General features: G+C 43.8%; 1 protein-coding gene across 2 annotated transcripts in view; it reads right to left on the bottom strand.

Annotated features, from left to right (window-relative positions):
• Positions 1-13,169, bottom strand: part of FREM2 (FRAS1 related extracellular matrix 2) — a 133,918-nt gene extending 120,749 nt beyond the window's left edge. For both annotated transcript variants that reach the window (XR_012079950.1, XM_072976152.1), the window contains exons 1-2: positions 7,714-13,169; positions 2,887-2,976 (exon numbers count right to left, since the gene is read on the bottom strand). Coding sequence is in view for 1 of the 2 variants with exons in the window: in XM_072976152.1 (XP_072832253.1) it covers positions 2,887-2,976; positions 7,714-12,892 (5,269 nt within the window). In the remaining variant the exon portion in view is untranslated. The remainder of the gene's footprint in view (positions 1-2,886; positions 2,977-7,713) is intronic.
• Positions 13,170-17,444: the final 4,275 nt, after the last annotated feature.

Below are 17,444 nucleotides of genomic sequence, written 5' to 3'. Positions count from 1 at the left end.
CCCCTCAATCTCCTCTCCCCGTCTTGAGCGCTGAAGTTAAAAGCTATATCTTATTTTTAAGGTGATCTGAGGATTATATTTGCTCCAGTCGTTTTCCTTAGATAGTCACTATCCTAAAATCGATCGGGTTGGCTTGAAGAAAGTGAATTTAGTGGACTGGAAGGAGAGTTGGTAGTAGCGAGTTCTTGGTTTTATGCCGCAGTGTCTTGACTTGCTTCCCAGACGTGACATGCTAGAAGCATTTTGTATGTTTCATGGGAATGGTTCATGGATAGGCTGACTATAATCGTATAAAGATAATAAATCACCACAGTTGAACTCAGTAACCAAACCCTCCCCTCCAAAAAGCCTTTCATCACTTAGATGGGAAGAGTAAGTACCAGTGAGGGAGCTCTGTTACTTCCTGGATGGATGGGCATGTCTGGGGAAGTTACCTGGCTGCTCTGAGACCTAGATTCTGCCAACTGAGAAACAAGGGTGATTTTTGTTCTTAAGATTCAAGGACCTGCCGTAATTCCTGAGACATACATATCTTTGAGAAATGTCAAATGATACCATAAATGTGTCTTCACAAACATGTTTTCTAGTTCATGAAATTTACATTGGTAAGTTTGGAGATTTTGAAAAAAAGTGTTCATATTAGTCTATAAAGTAGATCTTCTCTAGAGTATATTTTGCTAAAATTATTGACTGTGCTACTAGAAGATATAATAGGTCAGAAAAAATTCAAAATTCTTAGTATAATATTATTTTTATAGAAAGGAAGAGTATCTTTATTTTTTTCTTTTATCACAAATATTGCAATTTTTTCTTTGTTTGTTTCTGTTTGGCAAAATACCTCACATCTCCCAGAGAGGACATTCACTCAAGATACTCTGTAAGTTTAAATAGCGCTGCACTTCTCATTTAAATATTAAAATATGTTACAAGACAATGCAAAAATCTTTTAAAAGGTATCAGATTAAAACTATTTTGAAGTATATATGTGACGTTTTGTTTTTTAATTTTGCAGATCTCTGTGCTCACTCTGTCACAGGGACGTGTTCTAGCATCAGGGGAATTAAGGTAAATTCTGTCCCACGGTTTGTTTGCCAGCATCTCCCCGAGCCCTGTAAGTAATGCCACGTCAGCTAGGAGAAGCGTAAAGGACAATCTCTCTGGAATTTTTCTCTCTCACATGAAATTCTAGCTCTGAAAAAGCTCTTGAAGTGATTTAGTTCCTATTTCCATAAACACAGTCTTCAGAGGCTCAGCCACATTTTCAGTAAATCCCAAAATAAACCCAGTCTCCTCAGCTAGTCATTCTTCACTTAATATTTTGAAATACGATACAGCATAACGTTTTCCAAAGTTTGAATACAGACCAGAATTTTAAAGTGAATGCTACCGTTCCATTCAACTAAGGAAAGAAATGTGCAGAATAATAGGATGTATAAGAAAGCAAGCAAGAGAGAAAAAGCAAAAGATAAAAAGGGTAGAGGCTACAATGTCTTGGAATTGTAGTCATTGGATTTCAAACTTTTTTGGGTAATTTTGAAGAAAATCATACTTTTGCTACTGAGGTTCATTCAGTCATTCTCACAGGTATATGTGGTAGTTTGAGCCAATAACTTAGTCCTTAACCAATAATTTAAGTCCTTAATAAGGATTTGAATTATTTCAGAGTCTCACTCTGAAGTTTACTTCCAGTAGAATTTCCCATTTGGGCAGCAACATTCAACAAGCAGATTATGTTTTCCTTCTCAGAACTTGGTTTTATACTAAGATTCATTGAACAATATGTAGAATACAAAAGTATGATTTGGTTACTAAAAAGTAAAGGCACGAAACATATTAAATTTATGGTAGAAATCTTATAGCTGAACCCACTTTAACACACTTCTTTTGGCCTCTCTAGCACACACTAGCAGATGTCGTCTTTCAGAGATGTGATCCTGTTACATCCAACAATATTTTAAACAAGTGCTATTTGATGCTTCAAAAACTAGGAAGAGGAAGCATATAACTTTTTGAGGTCGATGAGAGAATAATGTGCTGTTTTTATAAACCATCCTAAGGAAAGCAGATGACTGGGTCCTGTTCACACAGCACACATTCTCGCTGAGGTTCTTCGGCTTCTCCTGAGAGCGTTTGAGAACACAACATCTTTACGCTCAATCTAGAAGCGGCCAGCTTTTCTCCTCGTCTGCAGGGTTAGGGAAAGAACTGAGGACTGTGAGAGGCAGGCAGGGCTCTGGGGGAGCAATGACGATAAATTACTGGGGAGACTTAGGTCACAGGTCGTATTCTAGTCTCTGCAGTATTCAGACGTCACCAAGGAAAAGTTTTGTTAGACTAAGTCACAAAATCCCCCAAACGAAGATAATCATTAGACACACTGAGCTTGGTGAGGTGAACCATCCATTTCTTTAGCACAGATTTCTCAGTGAATGCAATGAATTATCCATCAGCACGAGTCCACATAGCACCCAAGCAAATTAGAAAAAGGCACCCTCTTTGGGCAGATGCACCGAAGTAGGCAATGTGGCTTACAAGTGGAGCTGGGCTGGTTCCAACACCCTCTTGTCACCTCAAGCAGGCAGCTTTACACAGAGCATCATATGAACAACTGGACATGGGGATCCTATTTATATAGAGCTTTCCCTTCAGTGCTTTACAAATCGTAAGGCAAGAATACCGTAACTAGAACATGTATTCCCCATAACTGCAGAGTATATTGTGTCAGATTGAGAATGTAAGATTGTCTATAGCAAACACCAAGTTCACTCAGTATAAATTCAGGTGAGCATAAAATATTTGATACCAACTCCTTGTACTAAAGTTGCCAAAGAGCAATGAGTAAAAGTCACTCTCCCTGTTTATGCCAACAGGAGAGTGGACACTTACCACCATCTTCAACTGTAAAATGGAATACGTCACTTGTGGCATTAGCCCCTTCTCTTAAAACATAGCATATTTTCATATCGTCAATGTCAGCTAGAAAATAACCAAAGAACAAGATGATTAATTACTAGGGCAAAACAGGTGACTCATTATGTATGGTAAATCCTATTGGCTATTGCTTTTCTGAACCATGTTTAGATCTCCTTCATCTCCTAAGGGAAACAGTGCTATCTCATTTCTCATATCTCTAAGCCCCTTGATTTCAGCTGTCCCTTGGAAATCAGATCCCTTACACAGATAGAGTGTAAGAGTTAGGTTATAATAATAGCAAGGTGTTGTCCCTCCCAGTGGTATTTGCATGTTCATGCACCAAAGGAGTGACTATCTAAATACGGAATACCAGGCTGCATGACAGGTGGTAAGGGAGATATTTTGAGGCATGGCAAATTTCCTGGCACTACTTAAGTCACACCCCTTTGCCTCCCTGTAGGACTAGCCCTAAGAGGAAAGAGGCGCCTCTGCTCTACCTCAGGCTAAATTTCCTTATCTCTTGTGGTATAGAAGACTGTAAGCTCTCCAAATTTTTAAGAGGAAAATGAAGGAATTTTTTTTTTAATCTCACAGATTGAAATTACTACCATGACCTAATGCCAAAAAAAAAAAAAAAACTTAGAACAGAAAACATCAAATAAAAGCCAAAACCTTTCTTCAGAATGGAAATTTGTTCTGCCTCAGAAATGCCTTTTCTCTTGTTTTCTGTTCCAGCTATCGAATTCACTGGCATAGTTTGTTTTCAGTGTTGACTACAACACAGTTTAAGAAACTGATTCATCTGTTTTATGTTTCTCTCCTTCATGATGCCACACAGACAATATAATAAAACAAATATCATTCTGTTCCGTGATACTCACAATGGACTGCCATTTGATCTGGGCCAGTCAGTGAGTGGTTATTTCCAAGGCTACCTAAAATCAAGATCATAGCTAAAAATTGCTTCAAACAATGGAATGTAATATTTGTCTCATGCGTGCTCTTTGTCTCCTAAGACAGTTCTCATAAGCTCAAGCTACGGGGCTGAAAGGCATTATATATAAGACAATGATTTCATGAGAACAGTCCCAAGAGATGCAAGGCATTAGAATCAACAAACTGCTCCATGAATTTCCATAGCTCCACTTCATAGATGTGAAACGTACGCTGTCCCTTGGCTCCCACAGTTTTGAAAGATGACTTGCACTTGCTCATCACCAGACATTTGAGGAGGGGAAAATCAGATTTAAGAGCTGACAGTATCTTCTTGCTGACAGAGATATCCAAAGGGGAAGCAAGTTCAAGATATTTTGTTCTTTTTTAGCATTTCATTTCCAACTCTACTATAATAATTTCCTCAATTTCTGCTTCTTTCTGCATGGCAACATTTTGTAGAAGATTGAAACTTTCTGGGTTTTTTTCTCCCCCCTTCTTACCTTCCCATAGTCCTTTGCTCAGGGTCTAATATTCAGTAAAGGCTCAGATATTTCTTAATCTAAAAAGAAAGAGCCCAGAGGTCTGGAGGCCCACACCAGCATCTCTCTGACTGCACAGATTGTGTTTCTGCAGGGGTAGGGAGTGAAGCCCCTGAACAGCTCTTTACCTGTTTACTCTCACAGCGCTTAACTTTTCCAACCTTTGATTTACCAGTTAAGGAATGACATGAACTCTGCTCTGACTAGAGGTCCTTAGCATAAAGATACCATCTTCTGGTCACGGGGGCAAGATCTTTGCCCAATGTTCCCATTCCTTCTTTAATGTTTAAGAAAAATCTAAAGGCTCTCCTCCAAGAAAGGAAAAACCGCCAATCTCTGTATCAACATTTTCTTGTATTTAGGAGCTAGTTTCATTGAAATAAATTACTACTTCAAGACTGACTTTTAAGAACTTTTCTTTTTTAAAGTAACAAGAACATGAATTCAGTTATAAGACACTCAAGTGTCAGTTTTTCTCTCCAGGTTAGATCTGAGCTATTGATTAGATGAAACAAAAACTAAAACCCTTTTCACAATTCTGTTAATCATGCATGATTGCAAAGGGGGGCTTTTTAAAATCTCAAGTAAGGAAAGACTTTGATCATAACGCTGTTATACTACAGGTATCTCTAAAAATAAAATAAACGTATCATAAAAAGATACATAAACACTCTCTTCTTAAGGCACAGAAGTGCTAGGAAGAGTAAAAACCAGGTAGTCAAAATGTTATCTTCTTGAAGTAAACATTTAACAGTTAACTAGTTCACCTTCTCAATGTTATACATGCATCAAATTTATTTCAATTTATCTACACAATCATTTCCTTTTTTTTTTTTTAAGTCTAAATTCATTGACACTCCCGGTACCCACTGCCTGGTTATCTATGGAGAAATTTCTTAGAGTGATAATTCTGAAATTAGCTCCCACAAGATATTATTATGTATTTATTGTAGGGAAAAAGAGTCCAGGTACTGGAGACAAGCGATTTAGACCTGGGGTAGAGGAGGTTCGGTGAGGGGCATCTTGACAAAGAGGCAAAGTCTGAAATAACTAAATAATTTCCTTAACTTGTCTAATTCTATCTTGTTAACTTTTTCTGATAGTGAAATTTAATAAGTTTTAGAAATAATCTTTTTTTTTTCCCTCCTAGGGACTGTTCAGTCAATCTGTTTGGCAATAACTTCCCCAGCCATATGTGCTAAGTTGACTTAATTCAGTGCATTGAAAATCCATCAAAATATAACTAAGCTCATCCTTTCATGACAAAACAAAAACAACTAAAAAGACAGGACAGTCTTCACTTTAGACACGGCTTTTACTTGCGCTACAGCAAGAGCAGCCATGGGTGGCTCTATGATGGAACTTTCTCCATTTGTATTCACTTATCTAATGTCCATAAATTACTGCTCTGAACCAAACTCCAGCCTCAACATGTTAAAATGGGTCCCATGTGATTAAACACCAACAATTTTCCCAGTCAATATTTGGGTTCTGATTGGAATGTGATAATCTCTTAAAAAGGTAATCTTAAAAAATGTATCTTCAATTTTTATAAGAAACTTACAACTACTCTATATTTACAAGTGACTATAAAAAGTAATCACAGTGACTCCAAGTCAGTGAGAGACAGAGCAACAGCCTGTAATGAAATAGCATGATTTTTATGGCTCAATATTTAGGAAATAATATTCCAATATTTTCAGCTCTCGGACTTGGTCCACAGAATTTAAATTAAATCATTTACTTATTGTCATCCAAAAATTCCTTTTTGAAAAAAAAAGTCTCTAAAATGAGATTTATTTTTTCTGGTCAGAGGAGTGGTTTGCAGTAACATTTTCAGTCCTCTAATATATTCCTTTCATCCTCTTGACTTTCCATGAAAATAAACCAGTCTAAGATTGCACGCATCTCTATCCTAGGAAAGCTTTCACACACAAGTTTCCTGCTGGTCTGGCATGACACTTGGCACTCTGAGGTTTTCCTGTCCCTGCAGGCCCTAGGATATATTCAGGCTTTCAGCCAAGAATCAGGAGGTTGGAGTGTGGGGCTATTTGCCAGCATCCAAAACAGAGAAGCAGTTTAGTTTCACACTACACTTTGTGACATCCACGTTTATTAAAGCATTTGTTATCTAAGAGCGCAACACTGTTGCAGGAAAGGAACACCCCCAATGGGATGCCCTGGGGTTTAACTCCATCTCCATCCACAGAGCCCGCATAGGACAGATCTGGTTTCCATTCTGACAAGGGTGAGACTTTCATGAAAGCCACCCAAAGCTCTTTGTAATAAAAGTCGCACGTTCTAGAAAGCAGAGCCCTAACTCCCAAGCCAGCAGGTTGAATGGGCTTCCCCCTTCAGTCACTGAGTAACTCTGCCCAGGTCACCTGCCCTTCCTGTCTCAGACTATGTCCACACACAAAGAAAACTGAGGTTAGAAAAAAATGCTTTAGCCTCAAGAATGCAGATGGCTGAGGCAATGGTGTTTGTTATTGTGTTTGAAACAGGGCAGAGGGAGGTTTGAGATGAGAAAATAATTTCCTCCTGTTACTACTAATCCTGTTAACATATCTTCCGATTCTTAACAATGAAATGGATGTGCATTTTGATAACAGACTTATTGTCTTCTAGTACATCATTAAGTATACTTTCTTCTTTGTGTGTATGGATCATAGTAACACTCCTTATAAATCCAGATAGGTGTTTACCCCTTATGCCTTTGGACAGGTGTTAGCCTAAGGAATGAAATCCTATAAATATGATAAAATCTACAAAGTAAATATAAATACATCTTTTTGTTTTTGTTACGAAGTCCCTAACAACTGTAACAGTTTTAGAACAATCTTCTTAAAAAACAATCAAAGTAATATACATTTGAAGGCTCTAATTGAACGGTGGGGTGATGATAATAATAATAATGTGGATACACGGAATTAAGAGCACACACCTTTCTCTAAGATGCTAAGCTACTTCATGAACTGTCTGCAGCATACAAAACAGACTGCTCAGAGGACAGAGGAGAGCCAGGAAGTCTGCTTCAAATTTAATTCACCTACGTCTAGCTCCTCCTTTGGCAGCCTACCTTGTCATTTTTAAAATACAATTTTCTTTCTAATGAAGGTCATTGCAGTGGGACATATAGCAAGAAGGGAAATGTCTTCCCAGGAAAGAGAGTCCCTGTATTTTCCCCACCCCTTTAGTTTCCTTTCTTTCCGTTCCCTTGGACTGCAATCTGATGCTCTACTTACGAAGTTCTCAGTGACAACCATATCTCAAGATATAAGACAGGAATGCCCTTTGATTATAAGGAAAGAAAAGTGAAGCATACCTTGTGTAAACTGAGCCACACTGTGGTTGCCTTTGCCCAGGTTGAGGAGATACCCATGTCGAGGGGCCTCTGTCACAATGAACCTAAGAGAAAAACGTAAGCTGTCTCGGTCCTCTGCTTTCAACACTTTGCTTGTGATCATGAACCCCAAGTGGCCCGTGGCCAGAGTGCGAAGTGTGGAGGCCCCTTTGTTTACTGCAATTTGGGGGACACTGTTGTCAACTGCTAAAATCTGGATCTTCATCACTTGGGGTCTCCTTGTTTCAAATATTGTATCAGGAAAAACATAGAACTCTGTATGGGAACCGTCAGTCACGGTGAAGGAGAAGCTGTCTTCACTTGACTCGGTGCCATCATGTCTGTAGCTGATTAAGTTTTCATTCAAGTCTTGCTTGGTAAATATCATGATGGGTCTCGTATTGTTGAACAGGAGTTGACCATGGACAGGCACCTGGGTAATAGTGAATTTCAGGAGTTTGTCTGGAGTATCTCTGTCTTCCACAGTGAGCTCAAAGGGAGTAATCAGCTTGTTTTCACCTTCGCTGACAACCAGGCTATGGATGGTGACCACTGGCTTTTTGTTGTCCACATCACTGATGGAGATACGGAATGTCCGGAAGACGGGGTTATGGCCGTCAGTGACTTGAAACTCAAAGCTGTCCATCCTCACCTCATCATCAGCTGTGTGGATGTAGTAGATTTTGTTGCCAGCCAGTTGGAGCTGAGTGAAAGATGTGATGGACACTCCAGGTTGGTCTGTGCATTCTAAGTGACCTCTCATGGGAGCCCTGGTGATGGTAAAAACTAAGTTTTCATCTGGACTGTTCAAGTCACTAGTGCTTAGCAGGTCTGTTGTGAGGGTGGCCTTACCACCTTCTTTCAAGGACACCCCCTTACTTATCACATCAGGGAAGACAATATCAAGGCTCCCAACAGACACATAAAAGTAGCGATCTATGAGGGCATTTATTCCATCCGTCACATCAAATTTAATTAGATCCCGAATGCCCTCTTGCCCAAAATGGATGTACTGAATTAAATTCCTGTCCACCTCATCCTGGGTAAAATTCATGCCCAGCGTGATATTTTCAAAGACACCTGTAGGTTTTTGTCTCTGCAGTAAGCCATGTCCTGGCCCATAACGAATAATATAAACCAAGGATTTGTCATCAGAATCTAAATCAGTTGCCATCAATATTTTGTTGTTGATAATTTTGGTTTCTCCAATTTCCACTTCCAGGCCATTGTTGATGGCCATTCTGGGGGTCTCGTCATCAACAGGGATAACCAGAATCAGGACTGTCTTCTCCACAGAGTGCTTCCCATCCGTCAGTTTAATCACAAAACTGTCTTCCTGGGTTTCAGAGTCGTCGTGCTCATAAATAATGCTGGAACTCTCTATGATCTGGTCCAAGGTGAAGCTTTCAACCAAAACCGTGCCATTTATCAGCTGGCTCATGATGTGACCGTGGGCAGGAAACCTGGTAATAGTGAAAGTTAAGTCATCCGGGGGAATGTCAGCATCAGCAGCATTGAGGATGGGCGTATCGACCACCAGACTCATGCCTTCCATCACCATAAATTCTCTCAGAAACATTTCTGGCTGTTCATCGTTGGTGGGAATGATTACAATGGGGAAGAAATGTCTCTCTGAAAAGTTAATGCCATCAGAACAACGAAATACAAACCGGTCTTCCACAGGTTCTATGCCTCTGTGGACGCTCTGGACATAGTTTATATGACCTTGTTTGAGATCTTTCAGCGTGAAAGCACTTATGGCAACTCCTGCTCTTGATTTTTCAGAGCCTGGGGCTGGAGAGATGTTTTCAGCATAACCGGAGGTAGGCTGAATGACGATGGTGCACAAGATGTCATCGTTGAGGGAGTCAACGTCTTCAGCACTTATGTGCATGGAGGTTATCACACTTTTATCACCTTCCATTACTATAAACCGTTCACCTATAGAAATTTCTGGGGCCTGGCTGTCAACCGGGAGGATGGTCACCCACACGGTAACTCCCTGGATTGTATTACTGCCTATTCTCCATTCCTGAGACATATCTGACAGGCTCAGGTTAAAAGAGTCCCCTTTGGGCATTAGGCCTATCTCACCACTAGTGTGGGCGTAGATAACAGAGCCCTCCAGGATGTCCTTTTGGGTGAACTGCTCTGCTGGAACTCCATTGACCAGGATTTCTCCATATAAGGGAGGATCTTCCAAGAGGAAAGTCAACATCAAATCATCAGTGTCCTCATCAGTCCCCTTGATAACATTGGCAGTGATTTCAGTAGCCCCATTTTCTAAAACATCTAAATAAGACCCCAGAGTGCCTGCAGGAAGGCTCATTATGGGTACCTCATCATCCACTGGCCGCACATTCACTCTGAGAGTGATGGGCACCACATGGTGTCTGTCGCTGACCTCCAAGGAGCAGCTATCAGTCAGAGATTCATCCCCATCATGGGCATAGGAAATCCGACCCTGTTTTATGTCCTCCAAGTGGAAAATCCCACCCACATGCAAGATCTGTCCAGACACCCTCATACGGCCATGTTTGGGCGCCTGTGTGAGATTGAAGGTGATGTAGGCTACATCAGTGTCTACATCATTCACACCCAGCTCAGTCTCACTCAGGATGTGGTGGCCCTTCTCCTGAACAGTGAAGCCAGTATTGAGGATCTCAGGTGGCTGGTTGTCCACTGGCTGCAAATAAAGGGTGAAGGTGCCTGGAGCCACATTCCCTGCTCGGTCCTCCACCTGGAATTGAAACTGGGCCACTCGGGCAGCCACCCCCAGTTCTTGATCTGGAGGTTTGTAAGCAATTTTATGGTGATTGATCTGGGCTTGTGTAAAATGGGCCACCACCACTGAAGGGTTGTCTGTCAAGACCAAGGTGCCCAGTGGAGCTGGTGAGTGGTTTTCATCCATGTCCATTGGGGGTTGTGTCACTGTGTAATGGAGTTCTCGGTCATCTGTGTCCAGGTCAGTGTAGCGCAGCCACTTTTTCCTCAGTGGTGTGAGCTGGGATTCCTGTACCACCATCCGAAGGGGACAGCCGCTGCCCAACTCTGGAGGGAGGCGATCCACAGGATGAATGCGTATCATAAATCTCTGTAGCCCAGACTGATTTGGGGGGTCATGGTTATCCTGGACTCGAAACATGAGCTGGTCCATTACTGGTCCAGGACTGTGGGGCCCAGAGTGCCGGTAGAACAGCCTCCCCTCCGTTATGTCCTGCTGCCGCCACTCTGTGACTGTTTTCTCATAGAACGCTCCCTGCTTCCTCCAAGGGCCCCTGATAAGCTCCTCTTCCTCCTGTGGAGGATGGGCTTGGCGGAGAAGCAGATGACCAGTAGTTGAGGAGGGTGACTCCAGCACAAAGAGCAGCAGGGAGTCATCTGAGTCCATGTCAGTTGCACTTAGAGCTTGGGGCAGGATGGGCACGGTTTCACCCTCTGCCAGTGTCAGCCCCGTGTTGGCATTGACGACTGGCGGCTGGTCATCCACAGGCACTAAGGTGATAGGGAACAGGAATTGCACCTGGTGTCTGCGTCCTCCATCCACCATTCGAAGCACCAGGTTGTCACTCAGTGAGCCGTCTTTGTCATCGTGATGGTAGACCACTTGGCCAGCGGCTAGCTCAGCTACTGTAAAGGTCTTACGTGAGGAGTTGCCCCTGGAGGCACCCAGAAGGACAAGGTGGCCATGCCGGAGCCCAGCCACCACCTCCAGCTGAACTGCCTCTAGGTCATCCTCATCGCTGATGACCAAGTTTTGTGGTCCACTGCCCACGGGGCCAGTGAGGGGCCGAGACTGGCCCTCATAAAGAATGAGACCAGTGTTCCGGGTGACCACTGGTGCCAGAGTGTTCATGGGCTTCACCACTACCATGAAGGCAAAAGGATCCGAGGCTGCTCCTTCTGGGTCCACTACCTCCAGCTCCAGTTCAAAGAGACGTTCCTGGTCAGAGTCCTCCGAGGGGGGCTGGTAGGCAATCTTCAGGAGGTGCAAATCCCTCTGAGTGAAGGAAGAGAGGGGCAGGCTGCGATCATCAGTACTCACCAGGCAGCCCTGGCCAGGCTGGAACGGAGAGGTGAGGTTGAAGATCAGCAAGTCAGGGCTGGACTCAGCATCCTCAGCCGCCAGCATGTCCGGCGTCAGGGCGGTCAGCACAAACTGGTCCACCTCCACCATCATCATGGCCACAAAACTGGGCTTGGGTGCAGTGTTCTCAGCGCCTCCTCGGATTCTCACCAGCACTTGGAAGTGCTCGCGCTTCAAAGCAGGGCTGCCCACAGGAGATCCCCGCGGGCGCAGCTCCACCACCATGGGCACCCAGTCCCTGTTCGGAGAGCGGCTGGGGGCTGTGTGGCGGTAGCGCACGCCTAGCTCCTGGAACGCTCTGCAGTCCATCAGGAGAGGCTCCTGGGTGTCCCCCTCGAGGGCACGTCCCGGGAACTGCGGGTAACGGAGGAGTTCCCCATAGCGAGGCAGCGCACCCAGGCCGGACAGGATGCCCACGCGACACTCCTCAGTCTCGGGCTGGTAGGAGAACTCCAGGGTCCGGGAGTCCAGGGCATTGCTGGTCCCCAGCAGCTCCTCCACGACCAGAGGCAAGTTCCGAGTCACAACCTCCAGCTGGGTGAAGACCACCTCCACCTCCAGTACCAAAGGCAGCACTGCCGCCCCTCCTGGGGCGTCATAGCGCAACTGCAGCCGGATGCGATCCCGCGAAGGGCTGCGCGCGCCCAGATGAGAGTAGCGCACCTCTCCAGCACCGAAGTCGCACGGGAAGCGCTTGGGACTCAGGCGGCCGGGCCGCTGGGCCAGCGCATCGCTGTCTAGCACGGTCACTGAGCAGCGATCCCCCGGCTGCACCTGCAGCACCAGGTCCTGCAACGGGTCCAGCCAGACCTCACGGCCGAAGGGCGCCCGCAGCCCCCGGTTCGCCAGCACTATGGCCTCTTGGGCGGGGACCCCTGCTACCCCCGCCAGATCCGGGGACAGCAACGCCCGGCCGGGGGCAGCGGGCTGTGCCGAGACGTGGCTTACCAGTGACAGGAGCAGCAGCAGGAGCAGCAGCAGCCGGGGCGGCGGCGGAGGCATTGGCTGAAAGCTGGTGGGGTTGGCTGCGTGGAGCACGCAGGCGGTGATCCCGGGGGTCCGGGCCCCGCGCATAGTCCGGGTGTTAGGGCTCGGACGGCTCAGCCTGAGAGCGCAGTCAGTCCGGGGCAAGGAGCAAGAGAGCCGTCCGCAAAGTGCCCGCGGGGTCCTGCTGCAGCCAAGGCTGGACCAGAAGGATGAGAAAGTGGCTCAGCGCCGTCCCGGCTGGAGCAGCAGCGGAGGCTGGGCTGTCCCGGCGCGTCCAGCTCAGCGGCTCGCGGCTCCGTCCCGCGGAGAACTGAGCCCCTCCACTTCTTCCCAGGTCCCGGGACCCTGAGCTTTGAGGGAAATCCCTCCCCTCGTACCCCCTTACTCCAGTCCTCCCAGGAGGCCAATCGTCGGTCCCGAGAGGAGGCCCCCAGTCAAGGGTTGGGTAGCGGCTTCTGCCAATCAGCTCCCACCGGCCGAGGCGGGGAAACCGCGCGGAGGGGAGGAGACACAAGGCGCAACAGGTTGTCCGGGAAGAGAGGGGACTGGCCCCGCTTGGGGCTGCCGGGGCTGGGGCTCCGGCAGCGGAGCCAGAACACGCCGCCCGGCTGGATTCACTTTTTCAGCTGCTTGCGATCCAGGAATACCCCATTTTAGCTCCCATCCCCCAAATTCCACGGGATCCCGAGCAGGGAATGGTTATTTCTCACTGAAACTTGCAAACCCGAGAGGAAAGTTAGACGCAATGTCGCCTGAGTTTGAATCAAACCCAGAGATGTTTAGGGAGACACTCTGGGGGCCTATTTGCATAAGAAGGAAAGCAGGAATTCAAAGCCGGTCTAGAGGAGGTTGCGCCCCCTCCTCGCCCTGCCCCCGCCCGCTGCTGACTCCTCGTAAATTACAATTAAGTCCAGGCCTCGGATTGGTGAGATTTTAACAAGCCCCTCCTTTGCAACCAAATTTCACAGTAAAGGGGAGAAAAGGGCACTTGGAATGTGTGAGAGATGCAGTCTGATAAGGATCGCGAGAGTCGCACCAAAGGGTAGGTTCCAGGGAATGTGGCCCCAGGCGCCTCCAAAGCCGCCGCTGCTGGGGTAGCTGTCACTAGAGACGTTTCTGTCCCTTCGCAGTAATTAGACCAAGCACAAACTAAACCCGCTCGGCAGCATCACATTTCTTGGCATGCCGAGAGAATTGATAAAATACCCGGAGAGCGAACTAAAATAGGCTAGCTCCCTTCAGTCAGCCGGCTCTGAGGTCAGAACTCGAGCTCCGCCTGCCCCCTTGCGTTTGTCTGGTTTCAGAAGTGCGCAGAGCGGTCTGAAAGGTTTTCTAACTGCGCCCCCATGCCCCCAAAACAACCCCTCACGATGAAAATCTAACCATTTTCCAAATTAGTTCCTTGAACAGTCTTGCTTACCCCGAGCAAAATGTTTTACTGTGGGACATGTTCTTTCCTTTCTAATAATACAAATCAGATAATTCATTGGAATATAAGATTGAAATCACGGCCATCCTGCCTTTTTCTGCTTAAAGGTATTTTTGATTTGGGGGGAAAATGAATGTAAGACACTGTTAGGCCTTTTTACATTTCAGTCCAAACTGAAGGTATAAGATGCATATGAGGATACACTTCAGTAAGAAGCATTAATTCCTTTAACCCTTTTGTGTCTTTATCCTGCACTCCTCCAGTGCAGGGTTTTGACCCCTGCCTGATGCATTGAGAGCTATTCTTCAGGCCACAGTACAAACTCTGTACAGAAGTATTGCTGAGAAATGTCAGAGTCGGCTCCAGGAAGCTATGAAAAAATTAAGTTAAATTATATTTTATTCCAGTGTCTGTCCCTGGGAGTCAAGAGGGAGACAGAGTAATTTCAATGAGCCACTTATCCAAACAAATCACATTTAGTTAATTGAATGTTATTTCAGTTTACTCTGTATATTTTGTACTTTTAGGGAACTTTGAACTCCCACTTACAATTGATGCATAAATTTCACAATTTAGTACAAAAATGAACATTCAGGAACTTACAAGGGATGTGACCAATTTTTTAAACATATAAAAAATCCCTATCCAGCTTTTCATCAATTTCCAATCTGCTTTGACATTATTATTTTATAACTTAGTAAGCTTATTTATTATTGCATACAGAATTCAAATTGTAGTGACAAGGAAAAAATCGATTATGTCCCGTTCACAAATAACACAAGTGGGAAGATGCCAAGTGAAGTAAGACATCAAGTTCAGAATATGGTCCTTTATATATTGTATTTCAAATTCTGATTATGTGTTTTGATTGAAAAATGTCAACTGGAAGTAAAGTGGTCCTTAGCTGACATAGGCATTGTGACTCTGGGTATGTTCTGACCAGAGCCAGACGATCAGCCTGACCCCTGATGCTTCCCACTGGCTCCAGGGGTTTCCTTTCTTCCTTTTAAAGTCCAGTGCTGTTTGACTTGCAAGCAATGATAAGATCAGCATTTGAGGTATGGCAGTACGCCTGAAGGGCAGAGTTCAATATTTTGTTTCATCGTAAGAAGAATAGAGGTCCACGTGTGTGTGTTCAAGTAGCCTAAGGGAATCAATAAATTACGATCTTTTTTGACTTTTTAATTTAGCCTGCCCTGATTGAAGTGATGGAATAATTCTTTGGAATTATTATCATTATTTGGTAAATGTCTTAGTTACTTGTTTTTTTTTTCCAGTTACATAGAAGGTAACACATACTGTCATTTGCTTAAATGTATTTTGTACTGATGATCATTGAAAAATAGTAAAATATGAAATTCTCATCTGAAAGCAAATATTATGGATGGTGATGGTCTCTCATTAGGATATAAAGCTCCATGTTAAGAGATTTTTATACTTAAGTTAGCAAGGAAATATTTTATGGCCAACATCCTCAATATGATAAGACAAAAAATAAGCTGACAAACTTGTAACTTTTTAAAATCTGAGCTTAATTCTTCAGTTCTTGCTTTCTTAAGCGTTTTAAACTTGCTGTATATATTCTGGGGAAAATATTCTTTACAATAAATTCTTAAATTTGTTTATGAAAAACACACCAAAATGTCTCTTCAAATCAACCTAAAGCTAAATTTATTGACTGTTAAAACTCAAATGATGTCTGACCTAATGTTAAGCACCAGGGAACTTGTCTCCAAAATTAAAAGAAGCAACATGATGAATTTAAGATGCAGACAAGATATTCAGGTAGAAATTGAACAGCAGGTCTGGGACTCTAAAGTCAGACTATAGCTAAAGATATACCTGGTTACATTTTACCTTCCTACACTGTTGGTGGGAATGAAGATTGGAGTAGCCACTATGGAAAACAGTATGGAAGTTCCTTAAAAAATAAAACTAGAATTACCATATGACCCAGCAATCCCACTCCCAAGTGTATATTTGGAAAATATGAAAACTAATTTGAAAAGATACATGCACCCCGATGTTCACAGCATCACTACTTACAACAGCCAAGACATGGAAGCAACCTAAATGTCCATTAGCAGATGAATAGGTAAAGAAGATGTGGTATATATATCCAGTGGAACATTACTCAGCCATGAAAAGAATGAAAGAATGCCATTTGCAGCAACATGGATGGACTTCAAGATTATCACACTAAGTGAAGTAAATCAGACAGAGAATCAGACCAATATGTGATACCACTTAAATGTGGGATCTAAAAAAAGATACAAACGAACTTATTTACAAAACAGAAACAGACTCACAGGCGTAGAAAACACACCTATGGCTACCAAAAGGGAAAAGTGGGGCAAGGGGTAAATTAGGAATTTGCAATTAACAGATACACACTACTATATAAAATAGATAAATAACAAGGATCTACTGTATAGTACAGGGAACTAAATGCAATATACTGTAAAGCCTATAGTGGAAAAGAATCTGAAAAAGAATATGTATATTTATGTATAACTAAATCTTTGCTGCACGCTTGAAACATTGTAAATAAACTATACTTCAAAAGAAAATTTTTTTTTAAAGATATACCTGGTTACATTGTCAATGTTACAGTTTCAGGGTTTGTTTCACTTTTCTTATGTTCCTTACTGGCTTAAAATACCCCAGTGGAGGAGATTGCCTCATAAGTGCCTTCAAAGTACTTACAGATGAGTGAAGCTTTATGTTAACTATTCTCTAATAGTTCTCAATGGAATTTTATTCCTTGATAGCTTTAAAAACCATGGCTTCCTATAAATACCAAACTGAACTGATTTCAGAGCAGTGCTGAAGGGATAAACAACCTGGACTGACTGACCCAGAGCTGGGGTGCAGCCTTGGCTCTGACATCCATCATGTGACTTGCAGCAACTCCGTTTGTTCTGCAACTATGGTCGCCTCAACTGTAAACCAAGGGATTCAGTCTTCGTGGACAAATTCCCCTTTGGTAACCCTTTGGGTTTTGATGTTTGGGGCCATAAGACCTGTGTCACACAGTATGGCCTGTGTGATGTCAAATGTTCCCTTTCCCATGGAATCTTCATTCAGCTACTTAACTTGGCACAAGCTACGCATCTTTGACTCTCTTTTGCCACCCTCTTCTCTCTGCCTCATGTGCCTTTGCTTGTGTTTCTCATGTGAGACAACTCTTAACTATCTGTTGTGATATTG

The sequence above is a fragment of the Vicugna pacos genome, chromosome 14 (assembly GCF_048564905.1).
Source record: "Vicugna pacos chromosome 14, VicPac4, whole genome shotgun sequence".
Classification (NCBI taxonomy): domain Eukaryota; kingdom Metazoa; phylum Chordata; class Mammalia; order Artiodactyla; family Camelidae; genus Vicugna; species Vicugna pacos.
The sequence above is the reverse complement of the archived record's forward strand: the minus strand, read 5'-3'. Positions and strand labels throughout refer to the sequence as shown.